The sequence below is a fragment of the Ambystoma mexicanum genome, chromosome 6q, assembly GCF_040938575.1.
Source record: "Ambystoma mexicanum isolate Mex_15411 chromosome 6q, UKY_AmexF1_1, whole genome shotgun sequence".
Taxonomy (NCBI): Eukaryota; Metazoa; Chordata; class Amphibia; order Caudata; family Ambystomatidae; genus Ambystoma; species Ambystoma mexicanum.
Window position 1 is genome coordinate 227653277 of NC_090937.1, and position 15040 is coordinate 227668316.

Here is a 15040-nt window from a genome sequence, read left to right on the forward strand (position 1 = left end):
AGTGGTTTTCACTTGGACCTCTTCCTCCGATCCACCAGACTATCTAGTTTACTTTCTCAGTGGTGCCTCAGGGCCATCCAGCTGCTTAGGTTTCAGTTCACCTTTCTATCCAGTGTCCCATAGACCATGTCTTGTCTGCGTTTTCTGGGGGTCTTGCCTAGACCTTTTAAAGGTCCCTCCTGGACCTTGGGATATGTTCTGCTTTCTCAGCCGGTCCCTCCTAGACCTTTGGTTCAGCTCTGGTGTTTTATGAGGTCATTCCTGGAACATTGGTTCAGTTTTGTTTTCACAGAAGGTCCCCCTGGACTTCGAACGCGGATCTGGTTCCTTAGCAGACCTGAAGCTTGGGTTCAGCTTTGGTTTCTGTGCAGTGAAATCGGTATTTCCCCCTCAGTAGGAAGCGGATATTCCTACACCCTCATGCCACAGGTTTAGTCCATCTCCCTGATACCTTGAGATTGCTGGTAGGAGGCCATTAGGCTGGAGGCTCCAATTCCCTCAGGGTGTGGGAGCACCTTTCTGACCATCATGGTCAATCAATGCCTCCAGTGATTACATACAGCTACAGCTTCAAGTCTGGGTCAGGACATCGTCTCCCAAACAGCTACAGCCGTGGTCTATGCGGTTTTCTTTCTTATGCTTTCTTCCAGTCTCGCCCGCAGGTTGCAATTCCCTCATATCTGGATTCTCCAGGCATAATCCTTACCTGGCTGCCATCACATCACTTCAGTTCAGTTACTTTATTCTAGACTTAGATTTCTAGAAGGCACATATCCTAAGTCTTCACTTGCCAGCCCTCAAGTGCCAAAGTTTCTGCTTTACCAAATCCACCAGAATATCCACCTTCCAGCAGGTGGAATTTTTCTCTTCTCTCAGGAAGGTAGCAGAGCATTATTCTTTGTCTGTGTTGGTAGCCCTTCAGGGCTCCATTATAGCAGGCAGCGTGTTTCCTTCCAATCAGGGAGGCAGCAGTAGACACATCGCCCCCCCTCCATGTCAGTGCCAACTACTGATTGCTACAAGGAAAGCCACATCACAAAACTGAGACTACACTATTACGTCGATTCACAATTTGCAATGAACATTTCTTTAGTGGAGACATTTCAATTTAACAGTGTCAAAAATTTAGGAAACAATCTTAAAGTAACCATGGATAAATATGCATGGCTAGAGGAATACACCTCATTGTCCTCAGTTTTCTCTCTCAAATTTCAGAAACCGTTGTATACATTCCATAATTCTCATGTACGTGAACGTAGAACCTTTAGTTTATATTACTACTGGTGGCACGATGTGGACTCATTTAAATTATCTATGTGGGATAAAGTCTATGAATGTCGTGGCACAGATCGGGATTCACATTGCAAGATGGAGTAAAATTGTCCTTTTCCTTCTGGGCGAAGGCTACTCAAAGTTTGGCATAAAAAATGCACGGCTACGACCCTGATCAGAATGCGTTAAGGCCTTTGTAAATTATCAACAGCGGTAGGCCGCCTGCTCCAAACCCATAGGCCACCCGTGTGAGCCTATAAAATTCAATAAACAGTGAAAATGATCTGGGTGTTGGGTGTCAGCGCTCTTCCCAAACAAATGATCGGATATGGTAAGTTCATTGATCAAGCGCATTGTGCACTCATTTGAATTATTGTATTGGTGTCCCAAAGACAAGTTCTTCAGCCAACACGTGTTTCAACCCTCTGGGTCGTCGTCAAGGCTGACATTATACACATATTTGACATATTCCAATACATAGATGAGAAATCAAAAGACCTATTGAAATGGTCTCTCCATAACTAACTTTAATAAGTAATCGGAATCCAGACTTAAGTATTGAATGCCTCTATTCATGTTACTTATACCTGTTGGAGAGCATTTTCATCGGTACAAATTGTTATGCAGTATTGATGTGCATGCGCACGTCATATGCAAACATATGATGTCATCAACTTGATGCGTGTAACACCGTGCGCACCAACCGCATTGAGCGTGTGATGTCGTATGTCCACTACGACGTAAATGTTGAGACTACATTAATGGCGTTCGCGCTAGAACACGTGTGAAACGCCGGTTGGGTACAAGAACCTGGAAATTCTGTTCTAATCAGGTGAGCTGCATTGAATTGGTTAATACCCATGGCAGAAACACCAGGTAAAAGGTGGCCCATGGTGAGCGGACACAGATCCAATGGAGAAGAAAACACACATTACAATACTCTTTGTTAAAATATAAAACTGTGGTAGACTGTTGGAAATAAATAATAAAAAAAAAATCAACAAAAAATATTGGTTGATGTTCAAATCACCCAGTCTCCTACTCGAGCGGTTCTCACTCACTGACCTCTCCGGCTTGTCCATGATGGATGAATATACATTCTGTTGTACAACAAAAAGTTTAGTGATAGTTCAACATTATATTAGGAAAGTGGTAGACTCTCATAAGTTGAGAATCTAACCCCAAATTCATGATTTGACCTTGCAAATAAGCCACATACAGTCTAAAATAAGAGGTACCCCTTTACAACACATCCTGGAAGGTATAGTTTATTTCTTGTACTGTTCTTAAACACAGTTTTATTTAGATGTTTTTCAAGTACGGTGCAATTAATACCAAGCAATTTGCTCTTTGTTTGAACACAGACCTATAATTTCTTACATTTCTGTCATTGTCAAGAAGGATTGGGACTCTTATATGACACTATTATAATTATATCGGCAGGCTAAAAATGCACTAAGGAATGGTCTTCGGAAACAGATTATTGTTGTCCTTAAGCAGCACTCCATGCAACCAGGTTGTTATCAATCACTTAACAGTCTTACCTGTAAATAAATGCCTCTTTTATGCATTTGTTGTCTACTGGGCTGGTGCAATCCGTAATAGGTGAATCCAGACTGGTTGACCCATTGCTGATGTGGTCACTGCTTTCATAGCCAGACTCTGTCCTTTGCATCTGCCAGCTGTCCTGGTGGTGGGCTGTAAGCTCTGGAAGTACCTTGCCCTTTTCCCGCTCTCCCTGTCCTTTCCCTTCTGATTCCAATGAGCTTCTGCTGCCTGTATCCAGTTTGCCCTCATCCTCATAAATTGTTGTTAATCCCTTCTGCTTGGGACCTTCTCTTTGCCAGGTAAAAGTCTGCTCCTTACTGAACTGTGGCTTACTGCTTAGATTCGACTTGTGCCTAGGGCTGAGTGGCTGCTTCTTTTCAGTTTCATGGAAAACACTGTCCACATTTAGGGTCTCCCGCATAGGCTTCCAAGCTCTATGGCTCTTGCAATTTCCCTTATCTTTGGAGTATGTGCCGTTTTCTGTTTCAGAACCCATGGAAATATCACTCTTTGTCTTACTAGCAGTCTTCTCCACAGATGGAGCTTGTGATTTACTGGATGTCGGCACCTGGGCAGACTTGGCTGGCTGTGTAACACGTTCATGTTTGTAAGGACCCCGTCCTTGGCTGTAAAAAAAGTGGTGATCCGTTGAAGGTCTGAATCCATTTCCAACAGGTGTTGCAGACTTAATTTGGTAAGTTACTGGAGGCGATCCAGGTTTGTACAGATTTGAGTTTCCTGTTAAATCTGAAAAAAGAAAGGAGAAATGACACCTCTGAAACATACGTGCCGTTTTAACTGTACGCAAAATATCAACAGTCTCATCTTCAATCACCAAGTAATTAAAAAAATAAAAAGCCAATCCACAATAACGCAAATGTGATGAAGAGTTAACATACTAGTAGAAAGTGATCCTCCCACAAAAATCCCACATGTGTAATGGTCCTGTGCAACACGAAAAACAATTGTGGGATGCCAAGTTATAATTAGATGTGCATTAGCTTTCATTGATACAGTTTACAAATTTTATTCTTTGCTTCTAGCAGGGACAAAAAAGGGCACAGTTTAGGGGTATGAACACAAATGAAACGTCAAGCGGTGGGATTTCGGTTGGCACAAGTCCAGCCTTTAAACAGGTCCTATAACAAAGCAAAGGTTTAGCAGATTAAGTGGAGATGCTCCTGAATGTGTTCATTAAGATTGCACCACTTTACCGCCACGCATGATGGCTAGGCCTATGTTTCTAAAGACGTGAGCAAACATGTCCTGTCCAAACCAGATAAAATGCATTAACAAATTATAGAAATGGTAAATGAGAAGGAATTAAATGAAAAGGAGTTTGTCATCAAAAACAAAGACTTCCTTCCCACAACAAACTCTAGCTTTCAAGAACGATGAATTTAGATGACTTTCACCATCACAACCGTGATTTTAACTGTGATTTAACCTTCCAAAATGATGTAACTGTATATTACATTTAATGATTTTGTGAAATTTAGTTTTTAGGATGATTCGGTTAGTTATTGCATAAATATAAATCTTGCGAAATTGAAAATAAAATTGAAATTAAGAGATGAGGTCCAATTAAGAGTAGAAATCATAAGCTTAGATCATTTTTCCAAAGCCAGAGAATATTTAATTGTTTCCAATTGCAGCAATTTGACTACATACAGAGAAAACAGTTTTAAGATTTAATTTATGTAAATCCAGGGCTCCAGATAGGATTTTGTGTTCTATTCCCCAATTTTTGAAGTTTGGAGCAAAAAGATTTCTTTATGTAGTTAAAACAAAAAAAAAAATCAAATCCCAGTCCCAAAAGAACTATTTAAGCATGTCAAATATTCTAACTCTAAACGGATTGATTTTAAAATCTACACTTTTCCGAATCTAGAAATTCATGCAAATTCAAAGATGCATATTTACCTTAAATATACTATGAAGAGCAAGCATTAATTACAGTAGAGATCTTTCCTATGGGGTGTCTATGCTGGGAGCACTGTGGATGGAAGTGGGGGGAAGGATGCTGGATGTCAGTTTCCTATTTCGTGTTGGGAGTATTTTTACTTCCCGTTTATTGTATTGGGAGTATTTGCCAATTTCTTGGGAGTAAAAGTGGCTGGTACACTGTATAGCTGTAGGGCTGAGTAACCGGTCAGTCTGCTGCACAATACAAACTACCATAAAATGTGTAGTTACTTTTGAAGCTTGTGCCATGTGTTCTTTCTGGCCTGGTAACAGACCTTGGCTGATTTTCTCCATTGGAAAAGAGGCAAATGAAAAGCCCTTTGCAGCTTCATATTGTAGCAGTAAAAACACCACAGGCAGGACTAGACCACAATAAGGTAGAGACATTACAAACAATCTTTCTCTTAGTTCAGACATTTTTACATTTCTTTTTTTATTGTTATTTTTTTTCTTTAATCAGACCAAAGTGAGCACTTTCCTAAATTCAAACTGGAAAAAAGAAAAACCATGTAGAAATTTGCCTGGCAAGAAGAACAAGTTACTTTCTTACCTGGTAACGTTCTTTCGATGGGATGGTCCGACGACGTATTCCATATCCATGACATGTAATCACCACAGCTGTGCTGCTTCGGAAATTTTTTCGGCGTCTGCATCGATGACGTCGATGCGCCGTCGTCGAGGACCTCCTCCGACGTCACCCGATGTGATAAGTAGGACGCACGACGCCCGTAGCCTCAGTTGTAGTTTTTTCCCCCAGAACGTGTGACATTAGTCAACTGCCAGTCAGACACAAAGCCTTGCGGAACGTAAGCTGCAATCGCAAAAGAAATTCTGCAGCGGGGAAGGCAGGGCGGGAGCGATATGGAATACGTCGTCGGACCATCCCATCGAAAGAACGTTACCAGGTAAGAAAGTAACTTGTTCTTCGAGGGGATTGGGTCCTCCGACGTATTCCAGATCTATGACAGACTCCCATTGCAGTACCAGAGCAAGGAGGAGGGAAAGAATTTAGAATTAAATTTAGAATAGCCAATCAAATAGCAGAGCAAAGGACCGCCTTGCCAAAGGCCAGATCCTGTCCCCGGATGGAATCGAGGGAATAGTGACGTACAAATGTATGTACTGAAGCCCAGGTGGCTGCATCACAGATGTTGCGAATAGGAACACCCCTCTGCAGGGCAGTAGATGCAGCCACACCCCTGGTAGAATGGGCTCGCAAGCCAGCCGGTGGGTCCTTACCCGCCAAGCGGTAACACTCCGAGATGGCTAAAATAATCCAGCGAGACAAAGTCTGTTTCGTCACAGCTTGCCCCAAACGCTTTCCAGCGTAACCAATAAAGAGTTGATCGTCCACTCTGACCCGGGACATGCGTGAAACATAAAAGCTTAAAGCTCTCCTAGGATCAAGCCTATGGAGCCTCTCCCCTTCCTTACCAGGATGCGGAGGAGGATAGAATGCCGGAAGAACAACCTTCTGGGCCAAATGAAATTCCGACACTACCTTCGGAAGAAAAGAAGGACGAACTCCAAGGACAACCCTGTCCTTGTGAAATACAGAGAAAGGGTGGCTTAACTGAAAGTGCCTGTAACTCACTCACTCTGCGAGCGGAAGTAACCGCAACTAAAAACACAGTTTTCAGAGTTAACAGCCTCAAAGGGCAAGAATGTAAAGGCTCAAACGGAGCACCCAAAAGAAACTTAAGAACAAGGTTTAAATCCCAACCGGGCACCAGGAAAGGTGACGGAGGGAACACATTAGTGAGCCCTTTCAGAAACTGTGAAATTAAAGGGATTTTAAAGTAAGAACACTCTTCAGGCGAGCGCTTAAAGACGGACAGCGCTGCCAGGTAACCTTTAATGGTACCCACTTGCAAGCCCCTGTGGGCCAAAGAAAGTAAAAAGGACAGAACCATGGGGATGTCACATGCAAAAGGATCCACATTCTGAACTCTGCACCAGTCGCAGAACTTACGCCAACGGCAACGGTACAGAGACTTTGTTGCTGGCCTTCGGGCCGAAAGCAACACCTCCATCACGTCCTCAGGGAGGTCCCAATCCCTATACCTCAACCTTTCAGAAGCCAAGCGTGAAGGTTGAGGGATCCGACCTCTGGATGGAGAACCTGACCCCCCTCCCGTGAGAGCAGATCGTCTCGGTAGGGAAGATGACGCGGAGGGCAGATGGACAAGTCGAGAAGGTCCGGGTACCACGTCCTCCGAGCCCACGCCAGAGCAATGAGGATCATCCGGGAACCGAACTTCCGTAACCTCCGCAGCACTTGCAGGATGACGGGGACTGGAGGAAACGCATACAGCAGCGGGAACGACCACTCCACCACGAACGCGTCTCCTAAGGCTCCTTTTGGAGGAAATTACCGCGAGCAAAACCTTTCGCACTTACGGTTGACACTGGAGGCGAAGAGATCCACTTGAGGGGTCCCCCAAAGGGCGAAGATCTCCAGGAGAATTTCCTGAGCCAACTCCCACTCGTGAGAGATCGTGCTCTGCCTGCTCAGAGCGTCCGCCGTCACGTTTTCGTCTCCGGCCAGATGAACTGCCGAGATCGAAACTTCCTGCTGGATGGCCCAGAACTCGAGCTGCATCGCCTCCCTGCACAGAGGAAGTGACCCTGCCCCCCCCCTTTTTGTTGAGGTAGTGCATGGCCACTGTGTTGTCCGTCAGGATCAGGACACTCTTTCCTCGCACAGTCGGCAGAAAAGCCTTCAGGGCTAGCCTGACGGCCCTCAGCTCCAACAGATTGATATGGAGTCTGGACTCCGACGGAGACCAACGACCGCTGACTGTCAGCCCGTTGGCATGAGCTCCCCAACCCGTGAGGGATGCATCCGTCACGATCGTCACCTCTGGCCGGGGAAGCCAAAATGGAGCCCCCTTCATCAAGTTGCCTACGACGGCCCACCACAGAAGATCCCGGGCGACCGAGGGCGGCACCTGGACCGGGTCCGACATCCTGCCGGAGGACTGCGACCATTGCGTCTTGAGCGCCCACTGCAAAGATATCATCCGCAGGCGAGCCTCTGGCACCAGAAGAATGCAGGATGCCATTAGGCCGAGCAACCTCAAGAACTCGAACCCTGGGAGCGTCTGGGCATGCTGAAACTTGTGCACCATCTGCTGAATGTGAAGAACCCTCACCTGGGGAGGAAAACACTGCCCCAGGGAAGTGTCGAGCACTGCTCTGATGTACTGGAGCCGCTGTGTTGGCGTCAAATGGGACTTCTTTAAATTGAGGGAGAAGCCCAGCCTGTGAAGGGAGTGGCAGGTGACGGACAGATTATCCAGGACTTGCTCGGGAGAGCTCCCCCTGATCAACCAATCGTCCAGGTAGGGGTAGACGTGAATCCCCCCTTGCCTGAGATACGCTGCCACCACCACCATGAGTTTGGTGAAAACCCTCGGGGCGGAGGTCAATCCGAACGGCAGGACCCGAAACTGAAAGTGCGAGTGGCCAACCGCGAACCTCAGGTACTTCTTATGCTTGGGATGGATCAGCACATGGAAGTAAGCATCCTTGAGGTCGAGTGACACCAACCAGTCCTGAAGCTGAAGGGCCTGGAGGACTTGAGAGAGAGTAACCATCTTGAACTTGTCCTTCCTGAGGAGTTTGTTCAAACCGCGCAAGTCCATGATGGGTCTCAATCCCCCGTCTTTCTTCGAAATCAAAAAATAAGGGGAATACCATCCCTTGTTCCTCTCCGCTACAGGCACCAGTTCTATGGCGCCTTTCTCCAGCAGGGCTTGAATTTCCTGCGCAAGGAGCGGATCCGGACTCTGCAAAGAGAGGTTCCCCGGTGGATTGTCGCGAGGCCTGTGCCGAAAGGGAAGACAGTAGCCGTGGGCTATGATCTCCAGAACCCACACATCTGAAGTAACGGCATGCCACTCTACAAGATGCTGCGCCAGCCTTCCCCCAACCGGCGAACCATGGGACATGGCCTCATGACTGAGAGGGAGCGGCCGCGGAGTTACCTGAGGGCAAAGAGGCAACTGCCCGAGCGGCCTTGGCACCACGGGTACCCTGTCGTCCACCTCTGGTACCCCTGCGTTGGCCTCTTTGACTGCCAGCTCCTCTCGCTTTACTGAAGGACGAGTAATAGCGAAAGGAACCACCCCTCCACTGCTGTCCCCTAGGACAAAAAGGCGGAGGTTGGCGAACTGCAGCGCCCAACGACTTCGCTGCAGCTTTCGAGGTCTGCAACCTCTCAAGGCTCTCGTCAGCCTTGCTGCCAAAAAGGTGTTCACCGTCAAAGGGCATGTTGAGGAGCCGAGACTGCACATCGGGAGCAAACCCCGACTTCCGCAACCACGCAAACCTGCGTATCACGGTGCTCGCCGCCATGGACCTACTGACGCATTCAGCTAAGTCCAAACCCGACTGAACGGACTCACACATGGCATCCTTACCATCCTGAACCATAGCAAGGAAACCATCCCGTTCGTCCCCTTCGTGAATATGTTCAGCTGCTAACGCAACACAGTTCCATAGAGTGTGTGTGAAACGAGACAAGGCACAAATGGAGTTGGCCGCCTGAAGCGCCATACCACCAGAAGAAAACACTTTCTTCGTCCAGCCATCAAAACGTTTGTCGTCCCTATCAGGAGGGATGGTAGGGTACGACGCCTGCTTTGCCGGGGCCGTGGCCGCCTGCACCACCAAACTCTCCGGAGTGGGGTGCCTGGTCAAGTAGCAGGGGTCGCTACTGGCTGGATGGTATTTTCGCGACAAGGATCTGCCCACCGCCGGGAGACTCTCCGGAGCAGTCCAAGCCGCCGCCACCCTTCTCTGTAAAACCATATGGAACGGCAGTACCGGATCAGTTGGGGGACCAACATCAAGGATGTCCGTCAGATCATCCTGCACAAACTCCCCTGGGGGAGCAGACCATCCCAAGTACTCAGAAACCCTAGCCATAAGGCGCCGGTACGAGGAATCGGCATGAGAGCCAGGCTCAGGCCTACAAAACTCCACCTCCGGAGAGGTGTCCAGTCCACTGGCATCATGCAGTGACTGTCTCAAATCGTCAAACTGACTATGGCCCGAGACAATTTCATCTGGAACCTGACTAGGAACCAGGCCATCAGAATCCTCATCCGCCTCTGACATATAGTCCAGGTGGCGAAAAGAAGGCACCCGAGAGTGCTTGCTCTTAACAAGAGCCTTCCTAAGGGGTCCTTCCGTGCCACGGGGTACCTCCGACACGAAAGGCGTCGATGGCGTCAAGCGAATCGGCGCTGAGAGAACCGGCATCGGCGCCGAGAGGATCGGCGTCGAGGAAATCGGCGTCGACGTCAGATGCAGCGCCTCCAGCATCGGCGGCGTCGACACAGCCCTCGATGCCGGAGCCCCGAGCGTGTCCCTCGACGACCTGAGCGTCGACAGCTTTGACGACTTCCTCGAAGCCGGAGCCTCGAGAAAGCCTGCCGACCCCCTCGACGCCTCAGACGTCGATGTCTTCCCCGAAGACCTCACAGGTGCACACGGTCTCGAATGCGTCGAGGACCGGGACCTGGAACGGGTACGTCAAGAACGAGTCCCCTTGTCCAAACGGGACCTCTCCCGTGACTCGTGTCGACCACTCTTGCGAGCGGTGTCTCTCGACCTCTCACGACCGACCCCCACTCGGGGGCGCGGACGGCTGAGTACCCTGCGACTCAAGAATCGCCAGCATTTTCTTCCCGAAGGAAGCCCATTCCTCCGGCGTCGCACGGCTGGTGGGGTAAGCGACGTGCCGGGCGGAGTCCTCCGAAGAGGACCTGGAAGAGGACCGGTGTCGGCGCTTCCGAGAATGCCTCGAAGAGGCTGAGGAGTGGCGAGACCGACTCCTAGAAGGAGACCCACGAGACTTCCGACGATGACGCGGAGAGTCACCCCTTGAATCATCCGTCAAAAGCCCTGCAGACTTCGACTTCCTGGGCTTGGACACCCGACCTACCGACAACTTCTTCTTACGTTCGCGTAAGGCTTTGGATGTGAGCGACTGGCAGTCGATACAGTCATCCGTGTCGTGGGCCTCCCCGAGGCACCAGAGGCAGGCGTCGTGCGAGTCCGTCACCGACATCTTGGACCCACACTCCCCGCACTTCTTGAAACCCGGACGCTGGGTCGAAGACGAAGTAGAAGACATCTTCACACAAAGGATTTTCACAAAACGAACAGGTTCGAAGAACCGAGAAGAACAGAACTCTAAAGAGTCGAGGCGTGAACCGAGAATCACGAAGCAACACGTTCGCGGAAAAAACGGAACTGAGGCTACGGGCATCGTGCGTTCTACTTATCACATCGGATGACGTCGGACGTCGGAGGAGGTCCTCGACGACGGCGCATCGACGTCATCGACGCAGGACGCCGAAAAAAGTTTCCGAAGCAGCACAGCTGTGGTGATTACATGTCATAGATATGGAATACGTCGGAGGACCCAATCCCCTCGAAACATTTTTTGCCTATATGGGGTTCTTGCTAAGACTACTAACAATGAAGGTTCTCAATGGCATAACTACAACATGAAAGTAAACTTTAGATCAATGGTCTTTAGAGTTGGGTGAGAGCCTTGATGCATGTTTAAGGAGAAAGTCATCTCTTGCAAGAATGAAGACTGAGTTTGCGGAGATCTCTGTAAATAAGGGATCAGCAACATTTGGCTCTGCAGATGTTTAGGACAAAAACCCATCAGCACTAGCGAGCATTGTCAATGGTGACGGACCACAAGAGTAAGTCCAAAACATCTGAAGAGAAGTAATGGATAATTCTCTTACCCAGCCCAAAACTACTAATAAACAAACCGTGGTCCCAATCATAAAGGTGAAGCAGGCATAGCCTGAGAAGCATACGCTCACGTTGTTATGGTAGCATGGGTCAAGGGCAGGCTATACTCTTCAGGACAGAAATGAGATAGCACAGATGCATACAAAACAATAGTACTGTGGTACCAAAAACAAAATAAGATCCACCCAAGGTTCTATGAAAATAGGATACTTTAATTAAACTAAAAATACAAACAAACCAATCAAAAACACTGTAACACACCGCTGTCTGAGAAGAAATAGAAAATGGAAGGAGGCACACTGGGTCTGAAGACTAATGCACAGGTAATACATTTCAGCAGTGATGTCAAGTTCACAAAGGTGATTTTTTTTAAAGTTACTGAGTGGGTGTCAACTAATCACTAGGGACCTTTCAGTCATGTCAGAATCAGCTCAAATACGTTTAATGCTTGTTCGGCATCAGGATATTTTTGAGTCGCTTGTTCTCAATGTATCGCATGCGTCAGAGAGTAGAGTATGCGCAAGACGGTCCAACGATGCTTGAAAATAGTCGCAAAATGGTCAAGCTGGCTCGGAAATGGATAGAAGCTGTAAACAGGGTCCTGACTTTGAGGTTTGGCTGCTGGGTGACCCAGGCCAGGCTCTTGAGGGACCAGGTACTAAAGTCCTTTGGTACATCACTCCCCATCCAGGGAAGTATTTAGACAGAACTTGCAAGGTCTGACACTTCACTGGCCAGGAACTTGCTCACTGATCTCAAGGTGCAGTAGGCCTGGTCTCCAGCTGGCAGATTACCCCAAATGTTCCCACTGGGAAGGTTATGAGGAAAGGTTTGCCCTTTTCTTGAAAGCCTATACCTTCACCTCTATGGAAGAGGACTTTACCACAAACAAAGGAGTAACCCTTCGTCAGTAATCTAAAGATGATTCAAAGGAGGGGGGGCCTCACCCCCTTAAATATGCAACCTTCGACATTGGGTTGGTTCCCTTCTAGCCTTCAGTTAGATGTCCAATCCTGGCTGCTATCTTTTGTCTTGTGATGCCATACACAGAGTGCTTTGTCTGCAGGAAGTGGCAAGGGTGTACCGGACGTTTGGGATACCCGGAGGAATTCAAGATGGGACACCTTTTTGTGGACTGGTGCTTCTCTCCAGGCTACTCTAACTCAGCCCACCTCCTCTGTCTGCCTACATCAGTGCATCTGTTAAATACCACCCTGGGGTGAGAAGTAATAGCAGTGCTTACTTTTGAAGCAGTGGTTCACAGCTAATCCTCTGGGGAGATGTCCTATATTCTGGAGTAGTGCCACACCTTCTCAGAAAGATCAAAAGAACGCTTCTCTGGCTGGTACCAAATGGTTTTGAGTGAAGCCCAGTTCCCAGACAATGGTACATATAAGGCCTCGTCAGTGAATGATTCACTAGCAACCAATATAACAAGGTTGCTGCCCCCTTTTAAAAAAGGTATCCAGAGGCAGTCCCAACCCTAGAGCTTGGCTAAGTGGAGCATGCATCATGATGGACCAATAGGAGACGGGAGGAACTCCAAAATGGGAACGGCTAGGCCATAAAAGCCCAGCAGTTTCAGAAGCAGATGAAATATCTTCAGGTGAGGTCAGGAGCGGGGACCAGCTACAAGAGAGAACGGAAGATGAAGAAGAGTTCTGAGCAGGTTGTGGGTGTGCAGTGAGAGAGTGAAGGTTAGGTATTTGGTGGTACAGTGGTAACAATTTAGTTGTTGGCTCGTGAGTGAGTGACTGCATGAAGATTAGAGAGAAAAGGTGCAGAGAGTGCGAGTGTGTTTGAGAGTCTGTGAAATGAGACCATGGGAGAAGTGAGAGGCAGAAAGGTAGTAGAGAGAAGAGGGAAGTGTTGTGGTGGGAGAGAGTAGTGTTGGTGTGCAGGAGAGAGTGTGTGGACATAAAAGGGTGGAGAATAGGGAGCAGACTGTAGAGAGAAGGGGAGAGGAGAGTTTCAGGGCAGAGATAGGAGCAGTGGGAGAGACCAGTAAGATCAAGGGAGAAGCATAGAGAGTGAGAAGGACAAAGAAGGAGAAGACCGGTGGGCGAATAAAAGAGTAAGCCATCAAAAGGGAACAGCTTTAAAAATGGTGTAAAAACTCTGATATCTGTCCCCTTTTCAATCTCCATTTGGAGAGTAGAAACCAGGTGCTATGGCTGCACTTTTTTCTTTTGGTTTTCTTCATGTGCTGGTAAGATTTAATTCCAATTCCGTTTGGGGAGGATTTCTGTATCTCCCCTGCAGTTTCTTCTCACCCAGTTTGTTTTCTGTTGCCCCACCATTCTCCTTGGGTCCTTCTGGGGTTGGTAGGTTGGGTGTCTCATCTCGGGTTTGGCAAGAAACATTTCAGTCCATTTAATATCTGTTCTCAATTTTGTTCCAATGGGTTTCCTTGGTTGTGCCTAGGTGCATTCTGGGAGTTACTTTCCTGAAAAAAAGACAAAGGAGAACTCTGGCCAGAAAAGAACTGGGGGGCATCGTTTGACAGGGATGGGACCCACAAACATTCAACGTCCCGGACCGGGTCACAATCTACCTCAATCGAAACATTCATTAATTTTGGGCAGGATATGGCTTATAGCACAGCAAACAAATGAATCACCACAGGAACAAGGCCCAATTCTCATAATTGGAGTAATGCACCTACCCAGTATTTCAGCAAATTTGAAAAACGAAACTACCCATAGGGTGGGCCATGGAATCATTAGCCACAAGTTACAATGTAAAGGACAGAAATAAAACTCTTATTTAAACAAAATCAAGCAATACCTGCTTAGGTGTTGGCAACACATTCATTGATCCGTTATATTTTCCTTATGTTTTTGGACCTTTTCCATTGGAATCCCACATTTGTTAAATCATTGACTTGGAGAGGCAGGGAACCCCATTATGCCCAAACAATCCCCACATGGCTCTTGGAAAGATTTAGGTTATATAATGAGCAATCTCATATCCATACCAGGATCTTGCAGCACCCGTCTTTCCCTCTATGCTCTCCTTGCTTCCCTTAGTATTGGTACAAGGCAACACAACTTAGGCTGCTGCTTCCTGAGGCCTCTAACCCCAGAAGCTTCTGTGTGCAAGTTGGTCTTCCTCCGATTCACTGTTGCTTTTCCAAACCTCCCCTGATCATAGTGCAGTCCTGTATTCTATTATAAAACTGCAGCAGACTTGTGCGCTGACATGCCTTCCTCAGTCTTTGGGGATGAAGGTGTGGCCAACAAACTGTCCTCCATCCTGTGTTCCCTTATCCGTATACATCCCTGCACATCAACTTTGTGTGTTCTTGTGCTTCATTTCTCTGGTCTTGCTATTTCTCGCAATGCATGTCCCTCGCCCTACACCCCTGGGTACATCCCTGGCTTCCACCCTTCTCTTCCCCCATCCTCCCTCCCCAGACTTCAGCTACCCCCCGCCCCCTCCCTTTCACTGATTCCATGCATGCCATGTACCT

The 15040-nt window shown here is 47.8% G+C and overlaps 1 protein-coding gene across 1 annotated transcript in view; it reads right to left on the reverse strand.

Annotated features, from left to right (window-relative positions):
- Positions 1-15040, reverse strand: part of USP53 (ubiquitin specific peptidase 53) — a 321924-nt gene that overhangs the window by 92301 nt on the left and 214583 nt on the right. The window contains exon 12 of the mRNA XM_069630685.1: positions 2817-3567. Coding sequence (XP_069486786.1) covers positions 2817-3567 — 751 coding nt within the window. The remainder of the gene's footprint in view (positions 1-2816; positions 3568-15040) is intronic.